The sequence below is a fragment of the Sphaerodactylus townsendi genome, linkage group LG09 (assembly GCF_021028975.2).
Source record: "Sphaerodactylus townsendi isolate TG3544 linkage group LG09, MPM_Stown_v2.3, whole genome shotgun sequence".
Classification (NCBI taxonomy): Eukaryota; Metazoa; Chordata; class Lepidosauria; order Squamata; family Sphaerodactylidae; genus Sphaerodactylus; species Sphaerodactylus townsendi.
In genome coordinates, this window is record NC_059433.1 from 22766100 (window position 1) to 22789662 (window position 23563).

The 23563-nt window shown below is 45.9% G+C and overlaps 1 protein-coding gene across 1 annotated transcript in view; it reads right to left on the reverse strand.

Annotated features, from left to right (window-relative positions):
• Nucleotides 1-19966, reverse strand: part of BMP6 (bone morphogenetic protein 6) — a 186592-nt gene extending 166626 nt beyond the window's left edge. Inside the window, exon 1 of the mRNA XM_048507706.1 lies at nucleotides 19174-19966. Within this exon, the coding sequence (XP_048363663.1) occupies nucleotides 19174-19780 (607 nt within the window). The 5' untranslated portion in view covers nucleotides 19781-19966. The remainder of the gene's footprint in view (nucleotides 1-19173) is intronic.
• Nucleotides 19967-23563: the final 3597 nt, after the last annotated feature.

Here is a 23563-nt window from a genome sequence, read left to right on the forward strand (position 1 = left end):
CGCTGAGGAGGGCGGAGAGCGGCAGAGTCAGGGTCACTGCATTGCTGCCGCTCAGTTAGTGGGGAATGCAGCAGGCCCCCGGTTTATTTGCCGCAACTACCAAGCAACGAAAGGTGAGTGGGGAAACGACCTTAATCATCATGTTTTATTGAGGGGCAAGTGACAGACTGGAGGCAAGGATAGGTTGGGAGGTTAAAACAATCCTGAGGAACATGTTGTGCCCCCTTCCTGCCACCATGTATTATCCTTTGATAGAGATACACCATCATGTGCCTCCTTGCTGGTCCCACTGCAGGGTGGGATTTGGGTTAGATGACCCTCTAGGTACTTACCTGGAAAGTAAATAGTGGGTTGTTTTCGGTCTCTCCCCTTACCAGGATGTCCTTGGACTATGGCAGTGGTGGTGAACTTATGGCACTCCAGATGTTGATGGACTACAATTCCAATCAGCCAATTGGCCATGCTGGCAGGGGCTGATGGGAATTGTAGTCCATGAACATCTGGCGTGCCATAGGTTTGCCACCATGGGACTAGGGCCATGGTGGCGAACCTTTGGCACTCCAGACGTTATGGACTACATTTCCTATCAGCCCCTGCCAGCATGATCAATTGGCCATGCTGGCAGGGGCTGATGGGAATTGTAGCCCATGAACATCTGGAGTGCCATAGGTTTGCCACCATGGGACTAGGGCATCCATGGCAGGAGTCTCTTTAAGAGTTGACCAGAAAATAACTCTTATGACAATGCTAACAAATGCTAACCTCAAATTCAGTGCCATCAGTTAGCTCAAGGATCAAGGATGTCAAAACATGTAAGTGGGCTGATTAAGACAAATTTCCACCCAAGAGCTTTCACTGGTGACCTAGGTAGGCCTGGCCCCAGGGCTCCTGATGTTTTAACGCTTCCCCTGTGTCACTTACTCAGTGATGTGGGAGTTTTTAGACTCGCGTTTCAGTAACGGGTTGTTTTTTTTAAGTCCCCAATAGCATTTGAAAAAAGCAATCCATGACTGGTTACGTACATGGAAAAACCAAACCAAAAAAATAAAAAAATAAAAAGGCAGAGATTAAATGCAAAATGTTTATTAGAAGTACAATGCCCAACCTGGATCATTTTTCAAACATTTGGTATTATCAGCTCATTGGTGTTTAAAATTTTTGGCTGCCTTGGTGTTTGAGCTGTCCAGCAACAAGAACAACTTACTTGTGTTAATGTTACCCTAAAGTGCCATAAATATGTGAAACTATATAAGCGGCAATGACCAAACTGAGCCGAAGACCCGTCTCCAATCCTGACGCGGGCTCATGTGTTACATTTCTTTTTTTCCTGGTGTGATCTCACTAGAAATGCATCATCATTTTTTACCACTCTTATTCACCAATTCTGCACTTAGCAGCTGTGTTTGTTTACATGGATGGGAACTGACTCAGGATAAATGGACTCCATCCAGCAGATTTTTGGGGGCATTTTCCACTACACTTCACAATATATTGGTCCTCATAGTCCAATTAGGCATTTGTCACTAATGTTAGTCAAAGATCTCGGTTAAGTAAAGGCTCCCTAACACCATGCAGGGAAGATTTTTTTTTTATTGCTTCACTATATACAAAACACATACACACACACAGTGAGAGACTCATTAATAATGAAGTATATAAAAACACGCTAAATAACTACGCCCTGGTTCATTTACATTTGGAAAAGTCATCACAGTATTGCCCACCCTTGACTTTTTCACAATATACATAAAGAATGTCATTGTAGTTCTTGACTTTTTCTCATTATACATAAAGAATGTGATTGTAACTCATCTTGCATCGTGCCAGTCTAGCAAAAGTGATGAAATCCAGTGATATTTTATAGCTCCAGAGCCTGCCAATATCTTCCACTCATATTGTAATCCACAGCTAAGGAAAGCCAATGCTGAAAACCATAAACCAACCTTTCACACTGCAACATGCCAGCTCTTAAAAGAGCTTTCCTCATGCTTTTGGAGTAGAAATGGATAATAAAACATCTCATTCCTTTAAAAAAAATCAACTTACATAGCATAAATAGATTTTCTCTTAGTATCACTAATACATGCCTAAAGTTCTCTATGTCAGCAAAAGCAAACAAAGGCCATGATAATTTGGAAATTAAATCTATTAAGTTTGTTTTAAATGAGCAGGTTCATCTCCAATAATTTTTGCATGTCTTTGTCTAGCACAGTCACAAACTGCACTAATTTTCTCACACTGTGTTTGTTAGCTCCTCAAACATTAAATCCAAAATGGGTTTATTTATCAATCAGCTTCCCCCGCCCCCACCCCCCTTTTTGGACTGATACTTTATTCAACAGCTTTGCAATATGTAGAACTATTTCTGAAATGCTAAACATTACATCCCTTTGAAATGCAGTTGTTTAGGACCTATGTGAACCTTTTCCAGTATGTGTTGAGAGATTTAAAGACACAGAATTTCCACAGGTACAGGTAATAGTCTTCAATCCATATGAAGAATGAGACGTATAGACAGTCCCCACCACTGAACCTTGGTACCTGTGAAAACTATGTGTGAACATCTGAGCTGATGTGTGCATAAGTGCCCATAAAATTCAAGCAAAAGTCATCAAAGTCCTTTAATGAGTTGTAAAAGCTATTACAGCCTATGGAACCGATCTGGAGCCCCTTGTGATAAAACACTGCTTTCTCACACAACTCCACTGTAGCCGTTTACATGGGAAGAATTCCTAATATGTTTACTCCCATGCTAGTTATTTAGCCAGCTTCCGAGAACATAGGAAGTAGTTCTGATAACAGGTTTCTGATGATGCCTGACCAACGCAGACAGAAGACTAGCTACAGAAGCGGCTAATCCTGCAACAACCAGCAACAGGTTTCTATACCCATTTGCAGGGCTTACATGGGTTGTTTCTTTTACTAACTGTGTGTGCCAAAACATCTTTCTAAAGTGACATGCTCTGAGTGAGTTACACATTAGTTCTAGCAGTGGTAAGAATGTCAAGACATCACAATAAGGCACACGGAGAACTCTGTCAAAGTAATTTATTGCTCTTTTCTGTGTAATTATGTTATTCTGGAGCAGACTGCTGGAAAAGTTAGTATAATCATTAGCAGAGTGGTGAATGTTTTGATTGTCAGACAGGTTGTATATGATGCAAATATATGAGTCAGAAATGATTTCACATAAACATTCTGCTTAACAGTAATCTGACTCATAACCTCCAACATAGAAAATAACAACCCTCACAAAACATCTGTGCACTACAAGCATTTAAAACTTGTAATAAGCCTCAAGAAATATTGCACAGCAAAACAAGAAAACTGGAGGGGGGAGAGAAGAAAAGAGTCAATTTGAGAAATAAATCCTCAGAGTTCTGTAAAACGCAGCTACGCTAACACATTTGAGGGGAAATTACTTATGGTGCATCCAGAGATGTCTCCCCACAAGGGTCAGAGGTGCCATTTAAGTACCAGCCAACACACACACACACACCCCCACACAAAGTCTGTGCAGGTCATTTACAATCCTAGGATAAGCATGAACAATCCAGGTGGACAGCCCAAGGTAGGGGATGCAACATGTAATCCCAACAGTAGAGGGACCCTTTTTTGTGACATCCTGTATACTTCCAGTTTAATTGAACTGAGCTGCTAGCAGAAATAGCCAGTGGGAAGACGGCTTATCAAAATCCAAAACAGAGGGATTCAAACATTTTATCAACAGGTTCCGATGGTTGTAGGATTCAAATAATGACTGTTAAATAGTATTTTAAAAATGTTTTAATATCACTTTTTTATTGTAAGTATTAAAACATATTAATACTTAATAAAAATATTTTAAGTATTTAAAAAAGTGATATTTTAAATTTTAACAACGGGTTCTACGGAACCTTCGGAACCTCCTGAATCCCACCTTTGGATATACCCCAATCTTCAATGTAGCTGTGATACCAAATCCCAGTTTTGGAATGTGATGCCCTTTTGGCAATAATCAGGAAAGATAGCCCATCTCTGGAATTCTGGTGACTGGTCTTTCTGTCCTCATTCTGTCCCCTATTGGAGGAAGAGAAGCTGAAGAACTCCAATTGACTGATGGCTCTTCCCAAAACATACTTCACATCTAACAATTTGGGTTGCTCAACCACTTGGCTGAAATGGTTGCTAACTGTAACATTCTCTATCACTAAACTCTTTCATGTTTAATTGCAAATGCAGCGTCACCCGCGGCTCTTCAGCTCATAGTATATCTCAGTGCTGTCACTGGTGGTAGTGAATAAAATGTCCACTCGTGATTCAGCAGTTTTTGTAACTGGTTAATTAAACAAAGTTCCCATTCCCTGCCCACCCACCAGAGGTGGGATCCAGCAGGTTCTCACAGGTTCCCGAGAGTAGGTTACTAATTATTTGTGTGTGCCGAGAGGGGGTTACTAATTGGTGATTTTGCCACATGAGTTTTGCCTTAGTTACGCCCCTCCTCTCTCCTTGGTAGTGCGCATGGGGCAGAAGTCTGGCAGGAGGGTGCACCCGATGTCATTAGCAGCCTGCGCCTGAATTACATGCGTTTCCGCCCAAGGACCGGTGCAGCAGCTGCGTCCTTGCCACAGCCCCACCCAGGAATGCCCCGCCACCGGAATGCCAAGCCCCACCCTCGTCATGCCCCGCCCAGCACCTTTGGCGCTACACCACAGTTTGAATCCCACCACCATGGGAACCTGTTACTAAAAATTTTGGATCCCACCACTGCACCCAACCCCCATAAAAATGCTCACATGTCCACCTCTTGATAGGGTTCCCAACATACCGGGGGTAGGGAGGAGCTCCTCAAATTATAACTGATCCCCAGGCAACAGAGATCAGTTTCCCTCAAGAAAATGGCAGCTCTTGGAGGTAAAGTCTGCAGCATTATGCCCAGCTGAGGCCTCCCTCTCCCCAAACCCACCCTTCCCAAGTTTCACCCCAAAATCACTAGGAATTTCCCAACTGGAGCTGTCAACCCTACCACTTCATCTTCCATTCAGTCAAAAGCATTTTTCAATTTTAATTCAATCAGATACTGCACCATTGGTTTTTTCTTTACTGTTCATATCAGATATAGTTGTAGGAAGAGTCCTCCGTCAGATATTTCCTGGGCTGCTGAGATGCATAGTGACTTTCTATATATTTCTTAGCCCTACAGTCTATGATTAGCTGCCCACACACTACAGCTGTGCATTGTCTTGAAGCACCTTTTTTGCAGTTCTGTGCCTGAAATGAACTGTTACTTATTTGTAGTACCCTGTTTCCCCGAATATAAGACATCCCCGAAAAATAAGACATAGTAGAGGTTTTGCTGAAGTGTGAAATATAAGGCATCCCCCGAAAGTAAGACATAGCAAAGTTTTTGTTTGGAAGCATGCCCGACAAACAGAACACAGGAAAAATAAGACATCCCCTGAAAATAAGACATAGTGCATCTTTGGGAGCAAAAATTAATATAAGACGCTGTCTTATATTCGGGGAAACACGGTATTCATTACTGTCTTATAATTGGCAGCCTCGGTGTTAAATTCTCAATTGGATACTATTTAGGTTATATTGCATTTTAGCTAGAGGCCCAACAATAACCATGTCACAAGCAGGCCGAATTTTTTGCGCAAGGGCTTCTACTCTCGGTAAGAAAATAGATTAATGCATCAGGATGGCTGAAAAGCACTCGGGCACGGACACGAATTAATCATCAACTGACCTTACACTTTGCAAAAATAAACAAGTGTTTTTGCTTTGAAAATAAGGTTTCTGTATTCTTGCTCCAGTGTTTGTTTCCAACAACGTAATAACATTGAAACACAAAAACAGAAAAACTACTGGCCTAGTTTCGTCTTCCTTGCACGGGCTGCCGATTAACTTCTGCTTACCTTTACAGCTGTAAATGGTCTGGGAGCTGCATAAATGAGCACCCTCTCCTATACCTATCAGATATTAAAATCAGCCAATGGGGCTATGGTAGGACTGCCTTCATTTTGTTTGGGAAGATCGGCAAGGCTGCAGAAGCAGAGCCTTTTCTGAAGTAGTACCTAATATGGATGATTCTGTTAGGAAAAGGTGACTCGGTTGTAAAAACAACAGCAAGTGGCATAGAAAGGGCCAGAATGGCATCAACATGTCCCTTCAACGTTCATTGTTGATGCTGTCCTCATTCCCATCCATCAATCCTTTCCCTCAACTGCCAATCATCTTAACAGCACCTCCCCCAACCCTGTCATGGCTTAGGAGTGCCCTTTTCTCCCTCCTCAGCGGAGCCATGGTATAAATTTACATAATGGCTCAGATGAGGAGAAAAGAAGCCCACTAAAGTGCTAAAAGTAGGGCGTGAAAATACAGGATTGAGTGCCGCCATTTTGAAAGCAGAGTTCACAAACTATTTTAGTTACTATATACATTTGTCTTTCTTTCTGCTTTGCCCCTCATATTATGCACTCCTGGAATCACTTGGGAAAATTTAGCGCAAATATCAATTGTCCCAAATCACTGGGAACAGTTCTGTTACCTATCTAATAGCAAACTGGTTGACCCCTATGCAGGTGACACACTGCAAAATCAGGCAATATACAGACAAGACAGAGGTCTCTATATAGCCAGTGGATGCAGGTATATTTGTGAGTGGAGAGAGGTGAGGGGAACTTCCAATTCATTAATCCCCTCTCCTGAGATAGCTAGCATGCCTCCATCATATAGAGATGGAAAGAGCCATCATACAGGCCATCTAGTCCAATCCCCTGCTCAATGAAGGATCAGCCTAAAGCAGGGGCATCAAACTCATTTGCTACATGTTCCAGACATGACATAAATCATTATGATAAATGTGACTCAGTTGGGCTAGGCCCTGGTGGGGTGGCAGCTGCTTCAGCTGACCCCAGAACAGCAATGGGAGGAGGCGTGCCTGGGCTGGCAAGCCCATAGTGCAGTGGGCTGGCTGCCATGAAGAAGAAGAAGAAGAAGAAGAAGAAGAAGAAGAAGAAGAAGAAGAAGAAGAAGAAGAAGAAGAAGAAGAAGAAGAAGAAGAAGAAGAAGAAGAAGAAGAAGAAGAAGAAGAAGAAGAAGAAGAAGAAGAAGAAGAAGAAGAAGAGGAGGAGGAGGAGGAGGAGGAGGAGGAGGAGGAGTTTGGATTTATATCCCCCCTTTCTCTCCTGTAAGGAGACTCAAAGGGGCTGACAATCTCCTTGCCCTTCCCCCCTCACAACAAACACCCTGTGAGGTAGGTGGGGCTGAGAGAGCTCCGAGAAGCTGTGACTAGCCCAAGGTCACCCAGCTGGCGTGCGTGGGAGTGCACAGGCTAATCTGAATTCCCCAGAGAAGCCTCCACAGCTCAGGCGGCAGAGCGGAGAATCAAACCGGTTCCTCCAGATTAGATACACGAGCTCTTAACCTCCTACGCCACTGCTGAGAGGACTGAACAGGTCCACAAGCCAGCTGAGGCGAAAAGCCCCTCTTGCTCTCTATCTGGCCTGGAGAGTCCAGCGGTCTTAGCAGGCCAGATCAGAAACAAGGAGGGGGGTTGCCTCAATGGCTCACAGACCTGATAAGTCCCCTCAAGGGGACAGATTTGGCCCCCTCAGGCCACATGTTTGATACTCCCGGCCTAAAGCATCCTGGGAAATATTTGTCCAGCTGCCGCTTGAAGACAGCCACTGAGGGGGAGTTCAGGCAGCCAATTCCACTGCTGAATAATCTTCCATACTTCCATTGTCATCAGTCTCATGTGTTTTTAAATAAAGTTTACAAAAGATAAAGTAAAAAATGATTTTTCCCCAGTGTTCTGGTTATTAAACAGCCCATACATGGCAGAATGGGATATTTTGTTTAAACTACTGCTGTAGTCATTGAGATTTTCCTAAAAAGCAGGTTCTTCCACTGTTAACTACCTTTTCTTGTAGTAATAGTTCCATATTTTCATTTGAACAACCTCCTTCAGAATATGAACATGAATACCGACTTTAAAATGTGAAATCCTCTTTCACTCTTAAATTAAAAATTCCTGGCAAGAGAACTTCCCCATCACAGCTTAGTCAGCATAAAGTAAATGTTGCCAATGGCATACATGTTTAGTTCCTTCTTATACAGTTTAAAGTATTTTTATAAACAAATCATAATCTCTATAGTCATTACTTGTCTTTGAAGTAACATGAAAGGGTTGAACCCACCCGAATAATTAAGCAATCAAATAGCTGTCTGACTTTTCCCAATGAAAAATAGTTGTGGAGAAGAGAAGGAGAAAGAGAGACTTTCATGACGGCCTCATGAATAGCTGATGGCTTTGTTTCCTCAAATGGGGAGGGGGGGTGAGAGACCAAAAGTATAGGCATAGTTTAGGACAGTGGTGGCGAACCTATGGCACGGGTGCCAGAGGTGGCACTCAGAGCCTTCTCTGTGGGCACGCGCAAACAGAGTGCCCCTCCCCCACACATCTAGGCTGGCCTGGGCCACTGGGCTCGATTATTAGCATTAAACCTAAGACCTAGTTTTGGGGAAGCAGTGTAGGTAACCTTGTTAAGCGCTGTTAAACCCCACTGATTTTCATGCGAAGAGCTAAAGCATGATCCTTTACCTGGGAGTAAACTCGGTTGCTGGCAATGGGACTTGCTTCTGAGTAAACCCTCCTAGGGTTGTGATTCACCCATTGGAAGAGTTGCACAGTTGCTTCAAAGCAAAGCCACCAACTACCACCAAGCTTTCTCCTGAGTAACGCACGCCTCGGAGACAACCATTTTTTCTAAACTAAAACCTCAGTATTCAGGTTAAATTGCGTGTTGGCACTTTGCAATAAATAAGTGGGTTTTGGCTTGCAGTTTGGGCACTCGGTCTCGAAAAGGTTCGCCATCACTGGTTTAGGAAAAGAACACATTGTTTTCCTTTAACTGAAGATATAATTTAAGATAGAGTTTTTAAAGTCAGATATGCCATTTCTCAAAGCACTCCATCTTTTTTGCATTCAAAATTTTTTTCAGCCCCATTCTTTCAAGCATTTTTATGGGGCAAGGATCAATGACTAATTACACACACATATAAAAGCTAATTTCTAACATTCTGATGCCCTCTAGTAAGACCAGGAAACCCAACCCAGAGAAAAATACCCATTCTACATTACAGAAATGACAGAATATGTGTGGAAGGACTATACATTGTTATGGATCCCAGGATGTGTGGATAGCCAGAGCCTATACACTTACACACAAAATCCATAATTGGATTGCCTAACATTTTTTATTTCAAAGCACCAGAGGTGCAGGAAAAGGCGCCAAATAGAATCAGAGCAGCAGTGTTGGAGGACAGGGGTGTCCCCCCCCCCCCTTATCTAAATTACAACGCTTCAGAACTCCTATGCAGAGTTGCCAACTCTGAGTAGGGAAATTCCTGGATATTTGGGGGTGCAGTCTGGAAAGGGCAGAGAGTTTGGGGAGGGGACATAATGCCATACAGGTATAATGCCATACAGACAATCCTCTACAGCAGCCATTTCCTTGAGGGAAACTGATCTCTGTAGTATGGAAATCAGTAATTCCAGGCCCCATCTGGAGGCTAATATATCACAATCAATAGAGGGGTCAGTGTGCCAAGATCGTATACAAAACAAAAATATACTGAAAGCAGCTAGCAGCACAAGCAGCTGTATATCTCAAAACCCTTGGCAAGAACACTAAGGCGGATTCTGCATGGGCCAAAAACAACTGTGTGATAACGGTGTAAACCCTTCTACACCATTTTACACCATTTCCACACCATTTTCACACCACTGTTTTGGGCCCAGAAGGAATCCGCCTTATCCTTAAAGAACTATACAAAGTCAGTCTTGCAATGTAGACTCTCAGATCTTATATTATTTTCACATGACTATAGACACCATTACAGCATATAAGTGTGTGGTTCAGTATGCAGTGAATGCATCGATGAATCTTTCATGTATGGTCTTACAGACATGAATCAACATCAAGTCCTTATAGCAACTATAGATCAGCAAAACCACAAAGCTAGTCGGCATCTGGATAAATGCCTGACCTCGTTACAGCTTCAGTTCTCATTGAAGGCATTCAGTTCTCCCAAGTCTCTTTTAAAAGGAAAAATACTTTTGATAGATCCTGAACCTCAAGAGGGACAGTATGTCCATAATCATCCCGGTCTGCTGTAGCACCTCTAGACTGCCGCAAAAACCTGTTTTGTATACACCCACCTGGAGTCTGGCAATCTGACCACTCACAAAGGAACTACAGTAAAACAATGGAGAAGCTAGTACCTTATGTAACTTCCGAGTCATGTTTCCAATTAGCCATTTGCTGGGACACCATTAACGAAGATTACCTTCAGATCACCCTTCCTTATACAAACATAGGGTCACTCAATTGTCTTAGTGTCTCCGCTAACTTGACAAAGCCTCTGGTTCTTACAGGGTTAGAAGGTAAATGCAGGCATATTTGAATACTGGCTTCTGATACCACAGAGTCTACTTCAGAGTAAATGCCTTGCCCCAGGCAGTCACAGAACTCCAGACTTTTGAATCTGCAATGGGAGAGGCCAGCGTGGCGTAGTGGTTATTCGTGGCTCTAATCTGGAGAACCTGGTTCAATTGCCCATACCTCCACATGAAGCCCGTTAGGTGACCCTGAGCCAGTCACAGTTCTCTCAGAACTCTCTCAGCCCATGTGGAGGCAGGCAATGGCAAACCACCTTCTGACATCTCTTGCCTTGAAAACCCTATGGGATAATCATAAATCAGCTGTGACTGCACAGCTTTCTACCACCAATGAGAGAGAAAGTTTGCATTCAAATGAGGTTGTGAAATGAGGAGAGCAGGAAAAGAAATCACCAGTGAATGAAACCAGAGTTGCACAGTTGCATCTGCATATTTATTTAGAACATTTGTTTTAGGGCTCACTGCCAAAACAGCTACTGCCCCCCTTCTTGCCCAAATAGAAACATAGGAATTGCCTCTGGAAAAAGGCAGTGAAACTTCTAGGGACAGCTGCACATCCTCGCATTCCCCAGTGCTATCAATGTGGACAGATAAGAGATCAAAGGACCACTATCACACATGAATTGCAGTGCCCAGTAAGCAACATAATAAATGCTGTGTGGGTGAGCCTTCAGCAATAATATATTCACTCGTCCACCATACATCTATGTGAAATATAAACATTTCAACATGTCTAAGAAGTTTGCTCTGTTTTCAATTACACCTTGTTGCCTAATGGGAAAGGTGGCTTTGCTTCAATAGACATTATGTCACTCTTTAGCCCTTGAGTAAACAGAGAGTCTAACCTCTTTACAAGTGCTACGCTTTAGGCAACCAAAATATAGAAACTGACAAGATAAGTATTTTTGCATGTACACCTGTGTGGGTCTACCAAAAAAAAATCAGTTCGTAAGGATTACACTTTAAATGATATACCTCTAAAGAAAACGGCAATGTGTTCTTCTCTAATAAGGAGTTTACTGAAGAATCTTACCATTAATAAAGTCAGAAAACAAGTAGCTTGCAATCCTTTTTCTGCAACACTGAATCCCCAACTAAGCACAATCTATTTTAGGAGTACATAATATGAGGGGAAAAGCAGAAAGAAAGACAAATGTGTATAGTAACTAAAATAGTTTGTGCTTAGGAAAAAAATGTTAGTGTGGTATGACTCACTTCAGCACTCATATCAATTGTCCTAAATCACTGGGAACAGTTCTGTTACCGATCCATAGTAAATCATTCTCCATATTGTGTCTTTTAGAGAGGTTTTGAGAGTACACTGATTGCCAGAGTTGTATTTTCTACATCTCTGGTGTGTGGAACACAGGTACATCTTCAACTCTCATATACGTGCATTACATTTATGAACACCAAATGTCCATGCATTTGGTTGCATAACCTCGTGTTCAGGCAGCAAAAACCACTGCATGGATTTGTTAACCATATTCTACAGGTCTTTTTCACACAAGTCACTTAGAACATTTCCAGAAATCTTTCAGTCCCCGTCATTCATCTTCAACTCTCATATACGTGCATTACATTTATGAACACAAAATGTCCATGCGTTTTGTTGCATATCCTTGTGTTCAGGCAGCAAAAACCACTGCATGGGTTTGTTGGCCATATTCTACAGGCCTCTTCCACACAAGTCACTTAGAACATTTCCAGAAAACTTTCAGTCCCTGTCGTTCACAATGTTGGTCCGCACTCCCCTCATCCAAATGTTTTGTGGCCACTGTGAGATTTTTCTTAATTTGCTGATTCAATAAAACGATGCTTCGTTGATTCATTGCTTTGATGCTTTGTAGATCCATTTAATCAATGTTCTATTGATTCACCAAAAACAGGAAAATGAAGAGGCAAGGGGGAAAGGTCAGGGATGAAAAAAAATGGCAGACCAGGTGCCAAGGGAAAAATTGGGCGATTGCACAGGGGCCTGGAAAACAGCCAGGCTTTTTGGAGGGAAAGATAAAATGTTTCAAATATGACTACACTGCTTTGGAAATGTTTCAGCAAAAAACAGCATCATACAAGTGTTTTCAAAAACAATGGAGAAAAAGTGTTTTGGAAATGTTTCCAAAACAAATTGGCGGGGGGGAAGCAATGCGAAACTCCATGGAGGAAACGTGTTACTTGTAGCCTGAAAATATTGCAAATGGCATATGTGGGAAAAAACACACCAAGGTCCTTATAAGTGGTTTAAAAATACATCTGACAATAAAAGCTAATGCAGGGCAGGTGATTTGAGAATATATTATTAGCATGCCAAGATGAGAGTTCAGCAAATGCGCATCAATGACCATTCCTTAGGAACATGTGTGTTACAAATGCAAAAGAAGGCACTTATTTTAGTCTGAGAAGCACTGGAGGGAATTATTAGGCCACAACACATTCTACCAATTGAAAACCAAATGGTGCGTTAATGTTATATAGAAGAATCCCCAAGCCACCCAGCTGCAGATTTTTCAAATTCTCCAGAATTATTTATTTTTCTGTTCTTTCCCCCAAGAAGCCCATGTTCTGCTCACAACAATTCTGCAGAATATGTTAGGCTAAAAAGTGGATGACTGGCCCTAGGCCACCAAAGTCATTGTTGTGAGGATAAAATGAAAAAGAAGAAAAATAATGTAAGCTGCTTTGGGTCCCCGCTGTTTATAACTGCAGTAAATAAATCAGGGTCATATTGGAGCAGAGATAGAGGCTAAGTGTCCCCTACTTTGACATCCTGATCCAGAGGTCCCGAACACGAAGTTTGGGGGTCCCATGGTGCCCACCAACACTTTTTCTGGTGCCCACCAAATGTCTTTAGAGCACAGGTGTCAAACTTGCAGCCCTCCAGATGTTATGGACTACAGTTCCCATCATCCCCTGCCAGCATGATGCTGGCAAGGGATGATGGGAACTGTAGTCCATAACATCTGGAGGGCCGCAAGTTTGACACCTATGCTTTAGAGAATGAGTGGGCTGAAGAGGAACTTTTGTCCAGCAAGATATTTGATTGACCACTGGAGATTAGATTGGCAGTACATATTTTTTCAAAACGTTGGTTTGGCAGCAGCTGTCACCACAGCACAAAGATCTTCACTGCGTTACTGAAGGTCAGCTGGGGCAGCCATTCTGCAGCTGCGCCCATTCCAAAAGTGTCCACAGGCTCAAAAAAGATTGGGGACCACTGTTCTAACCTCTGCACTGCATAGGTTACCTCAATGCTGCATACATTTCCAGAAGAAGAGTTTGGATTTATATCCCCCCTTTATCTCCTGTAAGGAGACTCAAAGGCATTTACAATCTCCTTTCCCTTCCCCCCCCCCCCCAAACAACAAACACCTCTGCTTAAAGAGGGTGGGTGGAGGCTGGAGATTAATAGCTCCAAAGAACTGTGACTTTAAAAAAAACTGTGACTTTAAAAAGCTTTAAAAGGGGCTTAGTTTTAAAAAGGGCTTGGACAGATTTATGGAGGAGAAGTCGATCTATGGCTACCAATCTTGATCCTCCTTGATCTGAGATTGCAAATGCCTTAGCAGACCAGGTGCTCAGGAGCAGCAGCAGCAGCAGAAGGCCATTGCTTTCACCTCCTGCACGTGAGCTCCCAAAGGCACCTGGTGGGCCACTGCGCGTAGCAGAGTGCTGGACTAGATGGACTCTGGTCTGATCCAGCAGGCTAGTTCTTATGTTCTTATGACTAGCCCAAGGTCACCCAGCTGCCATGTGCTGGAGTGCACAAGCTAATCTGGTCCACCAGATTAGCCTCCACAGCTCAAGTGGTGGAGTGGGGAATCAAACCCAGTTCCTCCAGCTTAGAGTGCACTTGCTATTATCAACTACACCAGGGGTAGGGAACCTGCGGCTCTCCAGATGTTCAGGAACTACCATTCCCATCAGCCCCTTCCTGCATGGCCAATTGGCCATGCAGGAAGGGGCTGATGGGAATGGTAGTTCCTGAACATCTGGAGAGCCGCAGGTTCCCTACCCCTGAACTACACCAAGCTGGCTTTCATCCTTCCCCAAGATTAAGCATGTTTCTTCACTCAGATACAAGTTTCATGAACATGTGAGCTTGCCCAGAAAGCAGTTTCTGGTGTTCTGGATAAGAGTTGTGGTGCACAGGAGCATGATATGCTTCTCTAGAATAAGAATGTCCTTCCCAACCTCTTACCCCCAGCTCTGCAGACAGACCAGCATAGACAGGCCAATAATCATTAATGGAGCAGCATCATTATAATACAGGCTGACAGACACCAGCATGGCACAAGACGAAGCATATCCAAACTGCACAGACTGGTCATATGCAAACAGAATAACCAATGTGTCTGCACAAACTCTACAGGTCTCTACTGCACCAAGGACTCTAGGATAAAACCAGAATTGGGACACTTCAAATTAAAACTAGAATCATGTACTGTTGATGGATAATGCAATATGTAGAAATTACATTCAGCTTGCGACCCCCTCTGCCCACCCATTCTTGAGAATCCCAGATGACTCTTAATCTTACAGATAGCCTGGTAGCAACACACGCATGCAGTGGTAAGATTAACAACCAGTTCCGGTGATGGGATTCAAATAATTTAACAACTGGTTGTTTACAAGCACCATTTTAACAACCAGTTCTGCCGAAGTGGTGCGAACCTGCTGAATCCCACCACTGCACACATGTCCCACTTCGTACTAATTAGTTCTGTGTGATCGTAACCTTTGGAAAAGATCAGATATAATGTAAAATGCTCGGAAATATACTGGCACAGACAAGCCTAGGTTCCTGCCAGCATATTCATGATACCACTGAACAAAGTGAGATAAGACAATTACATTGATTTTTAAGGAATTCAGTCATAGATCAGTCTCGTAGCAGACATATGCGCACTTAAACAAGCCCAGATTTTATGCCCCGGGGGCCAGAGCGAGGGGGAACTGAGCCCGGGGCACGCGTGCTATACCCCCACCCACTCCCACCCCGCAACACCCTCACAACGCCCCTGGAACGTCCTTGCCACGCCCCCACAGTAGTGTGCGCCCGGTGCGTCATGCACCCCCCCCTGTCCCCTTGGCACTACGCCACTGTTTATGCCTGATATTTCCAATTCAAAGAATCTCAAATAGTCAGAGTTGGAAAGATCCTGCAACACTGGAGAGCAATGTAAAGGCAGGTTCAAAGAACAGCTGACAGGCAGTCATGGCGTATATCACTGTTCCAGAAGGAGCAGGTGACCAATCACAATTAATTACCACAATATTATCTCGGATAAGTTGCTTCCATGTGTTTAAGCTTTTATTTATTTATGTATTCATGATACACACATCAGCCAAGTGTACTCTTGACAGCTCCTAAGTAAGTAATAGACCTCTTAGTTAAATACCCTCAGATGGTCCCAGAAACCATGGAAATACCATCAAGATCAGTACTCCAGGTAGAAGAAGAGTTTGGATTTATACCCTGCCTTTCTCTACTGTAAGGAGTCTCAAAGCGGCTTGCAATCACCTTCCCCTTCCTCTCCCCACAACAGACGCCTTGTGAGGAAGGTGGGGCTGAAAGAGCTTAGAGACAACTGTGACAGGCCCAAGGTCACCCAGCAGGCTTCATGTGGAGGAGCAAGGGAACAAATCCAGTTCACCAGATAAGAGACTGCCACTCATGTAGAGGAGTGGGGAATCCAACCCGGTTCTCTAGATTAGAGTCCAACACTCTTAACCACTACCCCACGCTGATAACCAGCAACTCACAGCAAGGACGAACAAATGACTTGAAATAACCAGGGGGCAAGATAGCTATTTCAAGCTCAGCAGCACCTTAGAGACTAACAAGATTTTGGAGATCCAATCTTTTGAGGGTCAAAGCTTCCTCCATCAAGTTTTGCTCAATGAGCAACATGTGCGGCTACAAAGGGATGCAAAGGACACAAAAGGACACACGTCCTTTTGAAAGCAACCCTAACAAACATTAATATCAGTCTTGCTTTTCCTTGATTATATGAACAAACCATTACGTTGCAATCAAAACTCAGTAAAGCATTACTTCATAACAAGTTGGAGCCAAAGCATTGGTCCAGCCATAACTATGCTTGTTTCAAAGAACAGTAGCTCTCCAAGGTCTCAAAACTGAGTTTCCCCCCCTAACATTTGCTTGTCTTTTAGCATCTTTTTAATGGCTTGCATTTTAATTCTGGGATTTCTTTTATATTGTAAGTTGCCTTGAGCAGGAGAGTAAAGATGCAGCAAAGAAATATTCTAAATGAATAAAGGCAGAGATTCCAAAGTTCAAACCTGTGTATAAAACATGCGCTCCACCACTCAACTGTGACCCATTCTCATTATAAAAATATTATGAAAAGTGCTTAAAGTATTTCTTATGGCCCATCCTAATATATAATTTGCTAAGGGATGGAATGTCGTGACGACGAGCCCACCACCAATTGGTATGCAGGACTCACGGACGTTCCATTCACTTCCCCCATCTGCCTTCCACTGACACAGGAGGGCTATGCCGGCCCTGCCAACAGCCTTCTTGTCCCCCCAACCCCTCCAAGCCACTGATTTCCCCCCAAGGGCCCACCATAACCCCCCCCCCATTCCCCTGCACACCTTCCTCCCACCCAAAAACCTAGCTAGGCCAGCATGACAATAGCAGCAAGATCTCCTGCTAAGCCCAGCGGAAGCCCTCCGGATTTCCCGGCACACCCTCCCCTTGTCCCAAACATCTGCACCAACAGCAAACCTACCCATCCAAAGTGGTAACGGTGAGTTGGGGGGTGTGTGGAGAAGTCAGGTGGGGAACTTGGATGGCGCTTTTTCTCCCCACCCCGTCTAAAGCCTATTTCATTGCCTCTTAAAATGGGCTTTTACTACTAGTGTAGATATGATTGTGTGCGGTGAACTTGGATTTTTGACAGCAGTCTGCAATATAATCAAGCACAGGCAGAACCAGCAATGGCCCCTTCTGGCCGTAAGATGCTTTTATTCATTGATCAGCGAGCGGCGGCTGGCTCTTTGACATGCCCTTGCTAGCTCTCCACCAGGCCACAAGATGGGCAGGTTTTGAAATAAGGGGCATCTGTTAAACACGAGCTGATGACTTTCCAAGAAGGTGGCATCTCAGGGCTTGAGCAGACTTTGCATTCTTCCCCTTAGGCTCAGCACCTGCCGGCTTCAGAGAAACGCATGTAAATCCTGTTCATTCGGCACAGCTTCACTTTGAAAGTTAGATTCCTGGTCCCTGCTCTAAAGGAGAATTAATGAGCAAACAGGGGTTGGGAGCCCTGCAGGGCAACAGGTGCCTACTTATGGAATGAGTGGGACTCGGGCCCAGTGATGGAGAATCTGCTTTGAACGCTAAAGGTTCCCGGTTCAACCCCAAAGTGGCATATCCACTTTAAAAGGCGGCAGTTGTGGGTTTTTCAGGCTGTGTGGGGATGATCTGGTAGATTTTGCCCCTAATATTTCACCTGAAGAAGAAGAGTTTGGATTTATATCCTCCCTTTCTCTCCTGTAGGAGACTCAAAGGGGCTGACAATCTCCTTGCCCTTCCCCCCTCACAACAAACACCCTGTGAGGTAGGTGGGGCTGAGAGAGCTCAGAAGAACTGTGACTAGCCCAAGGTCACCCAGCTGGCATGTGTGGGAGTGCACAGGCTAATCTGAATTCACCAGATAAACCTCCACAGCTCAAGCAGCAGAGCGGGGAATCCAACCTGGTTCCTCCAGATTAGAACGCACCTGCTCTTAACCACTACGCCACTGCCACACCTGCATTTGTGGCTGTCATCTTCAGAGGCATGTCACGGCGAAACGTGTCTCTCTCTGTGGCACAATGTGAGAGAAACACATCTTGCTGCGATTTGTACCTCTGAAGATGCCAGCCATAGATGCAAGCGAAATGAGACGAGCAAAGACAACCAGAACACACCCACACACCCCGGAAAACCCACAGCAGCCAGATGTGCCTGAACCTGTGCTTAGCCACTACCGGTCTGAGTAAAAATTGTGGTCTTGAGAGAGACCTTCAAGTATTCATAATCTGAGTGTTCGGGAGCAGCCAAGAGCTATTAAAAAATGGTCAAAGGTCTGGACTCCATGCCCTATGGGGAGCAGCTTAGGGAGATGGGTATGTTTAGTCTGGAGAAGAGAAAGTTAAGGGGTGACAGGATAACCTTGTTTAAATATTTGAAGGCCTGTTATATTGAAGAGGGAGCAAGCTTGTTTTCTGCTGCTCCAGAGACTAGGACCAGGAGTAAAGGATTTGTCAAGGTACAGGAAAAGAGATTCCACCTAAACATTAGGAAGAACTTCCTGATGGCGTGGGCTGTTCGACAGCAGAATATGCTGCCCTGGAGGTTGGTGGAGTCCCTTTCTTTGGAGGTTTTCAAACAGAGGCTGGATGGCCATCTGTCAGGAGTGCTTTTGACTCAGCCTGTGTATTGCTGCCTGGCAGGGGCTTTGACCGGATGGCCCTTGCAGTCGCTTCCAACGCTACGATTCTCTGATTGCATGCAAGAAAGCTGTTTCCCTAGCCAGATCACGCATAAATAACCGATCCACCAATCACGAAGACCCGAGTGTTGACAGCAGGTGGGCGTGCACACGCACACATGCACACACAGACACACGCAGGCATGCCTCTCCAGCGGTGCCACCTCTGGCCAGGTGTTTCCCGAGGCCCCGCCCCCTCTCTCCCCCCCTGGCACTCACCCAGATTGACGAAGCTCATGACCATGTCGGCCTCGTTGAGGAAGGCGCTGTCCTGGGCGCTGGCCAGGGCGGGGGCCCCGGCACCCGGCGGGGGCTGGTGGCCCAGGAGCGTCTTGCGGGGCAGGGGCTGCGTGCTGGGAGGCGCCCGCGGGCCGCCCCCCGCCTGGCCTTCCTCCTCTTCCTCCGCCGCCTCCTCTTCCTCGCTGGGCAGCGCGTTGTACAGATCCAGCATGAAGAGCGGCGCCGAGTTGAGCCTGTCCAGCGCGGGCTGCTGCAGCTCCTGTCTCCGGGGCACGGGCGCCTGGGCCGGTTGCAAGCCGTGCAAGGGCCGGGGTCGGTGCGGCAAGCCCAGCACGGACAGGATCTCCTTCTGCATCTCGCGCTTCTCGTGGGACTTGAGGCGCCGGTAGAGGAAGCCGCCCGGGGAGGAGGAGGAGGCGGTGGGCAACGCCGGCTGCTCCCTGCTGCTGCTGCTCCGGCTGCCCGGCAGCAGCGCCCCCGCGGCGGGCAAGAGCGGCAGCGCAGGCGGCGGCGAAGCGCGGCCGGGAGCGCCGCTGCACACCAGCGCCCACCACCAGCACAGCCAGCGCAGCCGCCACCACCGCATCGCGCCGCCGCCCGGCTGCTCCCTCCTCCGCCTGGCCTCCTCCGCGGCGCCTCTTCTCGCCCCCTTCCCTCCGGCGGGGAGCTCAGCTCATGGGAGGGGACGGTGAGGGCTGCGGGCCGCCCGCCGAGTCCTTAAGGCCATTGCTCCGCTCCTCTCCCCGCCGAGGGCTTGCAAAAGAGGCGCGCGGCTCAGGTGCGGCTTGCACAGCCCCGCGCGCTTTTACGCGCGCTGCCCAGGAGGGTCGCCTGTCATGCAAAAGCGGAGCAGCCCCCCCCCCCCTTGCAATAATGCAACTCGGACAGAGAAGGAAGAAGCAGCCCCGGACAAGCGCAGGAGAAGGAAGGAGAGAAAGGGGAGCGAGCCGGAGAGCCAAGTGGTTTCGCTGGCTCCTCCGGACTCAAAAGTTCCCGCAAAGCACCCAACTGCGCCCTTGGGAAGCCTCGCCAGGAGCCCCGGCGGCAGCTCGGCAAAGCCTCCTTCTCCGTGCAGGTACCGCACAAGCCAGCCGGGGAAAGCGCTCGCCCGCCTGCCGCTCTGCTGCCCCGGCGGCGGAGGCCACTATTAAAGAGCCTGCCCGCTCCGGGCCGTCACGTCTGCGGCGGTCTCTCCTCCCCGCGAGGGGGCGTTGCCTCCTGCGAACCGGTCCGGCCGTGCCTTCGGGTCTCCGCATAAGACGCACCCAAGAGGCTGCCAGACTGGGGCAGCAGGACCCCATGGGTGCAGAAAGGGCGAAGGGATGCGTGGGATTTCCCCCCCCCCCTTTGGGTGTTGAGAGGAACGGGACCTTTTTCAGAGGGGGGTTTCACTGGGGGGCTGGGGGGGGGGGCTGTTGAAATTCCCCAGCATAAATATAATGTCCCGAGAACGCTATAAAAAGCGCCCTGGGGAAGAACTTTGCACAGCCGTCTTCCCCAAAACGACTGCAGCCCATTTTGTTTCTCTCAACCTTTGGTTTTTCAAAAATCGCTAAACTACTGATCTCCTTTCAGCGTGGTGTAGTGGTTAAGAGCAGGTGCACTCTAATCTGCAGAACCGGGTTTGGTTCCCCGCTCTGTCACTTGAGCTGCGGAGGCTTATCTGGTCAATCAGATTAGCTTGTGCACTCCAACACATGGCAGCTGGTTGATCTTGGGCTAGTCACAGTTCTTTGGAGTTCTCTCAGTCTCACCCACTTCACAGGGTGTTTGTTGTGGGGGGGGGGGAAAGGAAATTGTAAACCCCTTTGAGTCTCCTTACAGGAGAGAAAGGGAGGATATAAATCCAAACTCTTCTTCTTTCTCCAACCTGGATTGAAGACCTTTCCTGCATGCTGAGCAAACAGAAGCAGGCAGGAAATGCGTTATTTCTCCTGCCCAAACCTCTTACTTTCATTTTCACAGCTCACGCCTGCCATTCTGTGTGCTGCAGCAGATGATTCTCCATGAAGATTCCCCACGGAGGTTTCCTCTGCTTACAGCTCATCTGCTTGCGATTTCACTGTAAAAAGTGGATGAATTTCATTTGCTTTGCCTAACGATCCTGCACACATGTCCCTTTTCTTATCTTTTTTTGTTTTGAGGGGGATGTCTGCAAAGCTATGGCAACACAAATATGCATCTGTTGCAGCTTCTGTAATTGTCATAGCTTTGAGGACATCCCCCTCAAAACAAAACAAAAAGGAAAAATGACACATGCCCGGGATCACTAGGCAAAACAAACTTTATTCATCCACTTTTTACAGCAAAATTGTGTGCATATGAGCTGCAAGCAGAGGAAACATCTGGTTCTGGTGGTTTTTCTGGGCTGCGTGGCCGTGGTCTGGTGGATCTTGTTCAAGCTCCACCAGACCACGGCCACACAGTCCGGAAAACCCAGCAGAATCAGTTGAATCTGGCCGTGAAAGCTTTCGACAATAGAGGAAACATCCATGGAAAACCTTCACCTTCACCCTGAACAAAATACAGTCAAGCAGGAAGAACACAGGTTAAAAATGAACAGGTTAGGAAGTATCGTAGGTAACTGGCTGTTGTGGCGGCTTTGGGCTGCGTGGCCTCTGTCTGGTAGTTTTTGCTCTTAAAGTTTTGCTCACATCTATGGCTGGCATCTTCAGAGGTATGTCATGGTGAGATGTGTTTCTCTCTGTGGCGCAGTGTGGAGTCATGACATGCCTCTGAAGATGCCAGCCATAGATGCAAGCAAAACATTAGGAGCAAAAACTACCACAGCCATCCAGTCTGAAAAACCCACAACAGCCAGTTGATTCTGGCCTTGAAAGCCTTCAACAATACATATGGCAGGTAAGTGATCCAGTTCTCATACCCATTCAGAACCTCAAAGAGAAGCAGGTCTGGAGTGGTAACTGGTAATGTATTCAAATCTCATGCTTCAAATAAAAGGCTGAAATCCTATGCACACATGGCTATTGCACTTCTTTATTTGCGAGTAAATCTCACTGATCATTTTGGTGTTTATTTCTGAGTGCACGGGGCTGGCTGAAAGTAATTCACTAGACAATCCCTTTTAAGAATGTGCAGACTTTCAAATTTCACAGAGTTCTTTTCCTTGTCCTGTTTTGTATGCCAATAAAGGCTCGTTGTTGTTGTTTTTGAGAGTTCTTTTCCAGGCACGTAGATGCCTTACAAAATCCCTGCGTCCTTAATGAAATCGCCCAAAGTCTATTATTTGACCACAGAAGTCCCAAAAACCTCACTGTGGATACATTGGTCCTAAGAGCTGGCAGCCTCCAGGCCTAGCTGGGACTTCTGGAATTACAACTGATCTGCAGAGCAGAAATTACTTCCCCTGAAGAAAATAGTAGCATGGGAGGGAAGACAAAATGGCATCACATCCCCCTTGCGGTACTTCTCCAATTCTAAGACACCGAAGCCCCATCCCGAAATCTCCAGGAACTTCTCAAGATGTAGCTGGCAATCCTATGCCCTATCTAGGGGTGGCCAACCTATGGTGCTACAGATGTTCATGGACTACAAGTCCCATCAGCCCCTGACAGCATGTCCAATACCAACCCTGACAGCTACAGAATCCAGCCACTTGCAAACAAGTGGGGGACCACTACATACTCTTCAGGTATGCATAAGATACCATAAAAAACAAAGGGAGGGGAGGGAACACTCCCAAAAGCTGTGTAAATATGCTCCAGGAAATCAACATGTTGGAAGGCTGAAAGAGTGGGAATTAGCTTACTCAAGCGGCTGAGAGCTCACAGTAAGGTGATGGAGAAGATTTGTAAAATGGGATTTCCAGACTGCTTTCCTTGTGAGGCTCCATTTTGCTCAAAACATAATACTGGATGCAGAAATAAGATTCCCTGCAGCATTTTATTATTCACATATTATTATTCTCTTCAATGGAGACCCAAAACAGCTGACTCCATCGCTGTCCCCGGCATTATTTTATCTTAACTCATGACAAGGGCTAGACTGAGAGTATGTGACTGACCCAAGGTCATTCAGTGAGATTCCAGGGCAGAAAGGGAATTCAGACCTGGGTATTCTATATCCTAGTCCAGGGGTCTGCAACCTGTGGCTCTCCAGATGTTCATGGACTACAATTAGCCATGGTGGCAGGGACTGATGGGAATTGTAGTCCATGAACATCTGGAGAGCTCCAGGTTGCAGACCCCTGTCCTAGTCCATCATTCAAACCACTGTACCATCAAGTAGCCCACCAAAACAATCCCCAACCTACCTCAGTTCCATAAAACTCTGTGGAAAACCATAATACAGATGGTCCTCAAATCTAATAAGGATACTTTTAAAGCAGCCTGGAAGGGTTTCTGGGGAA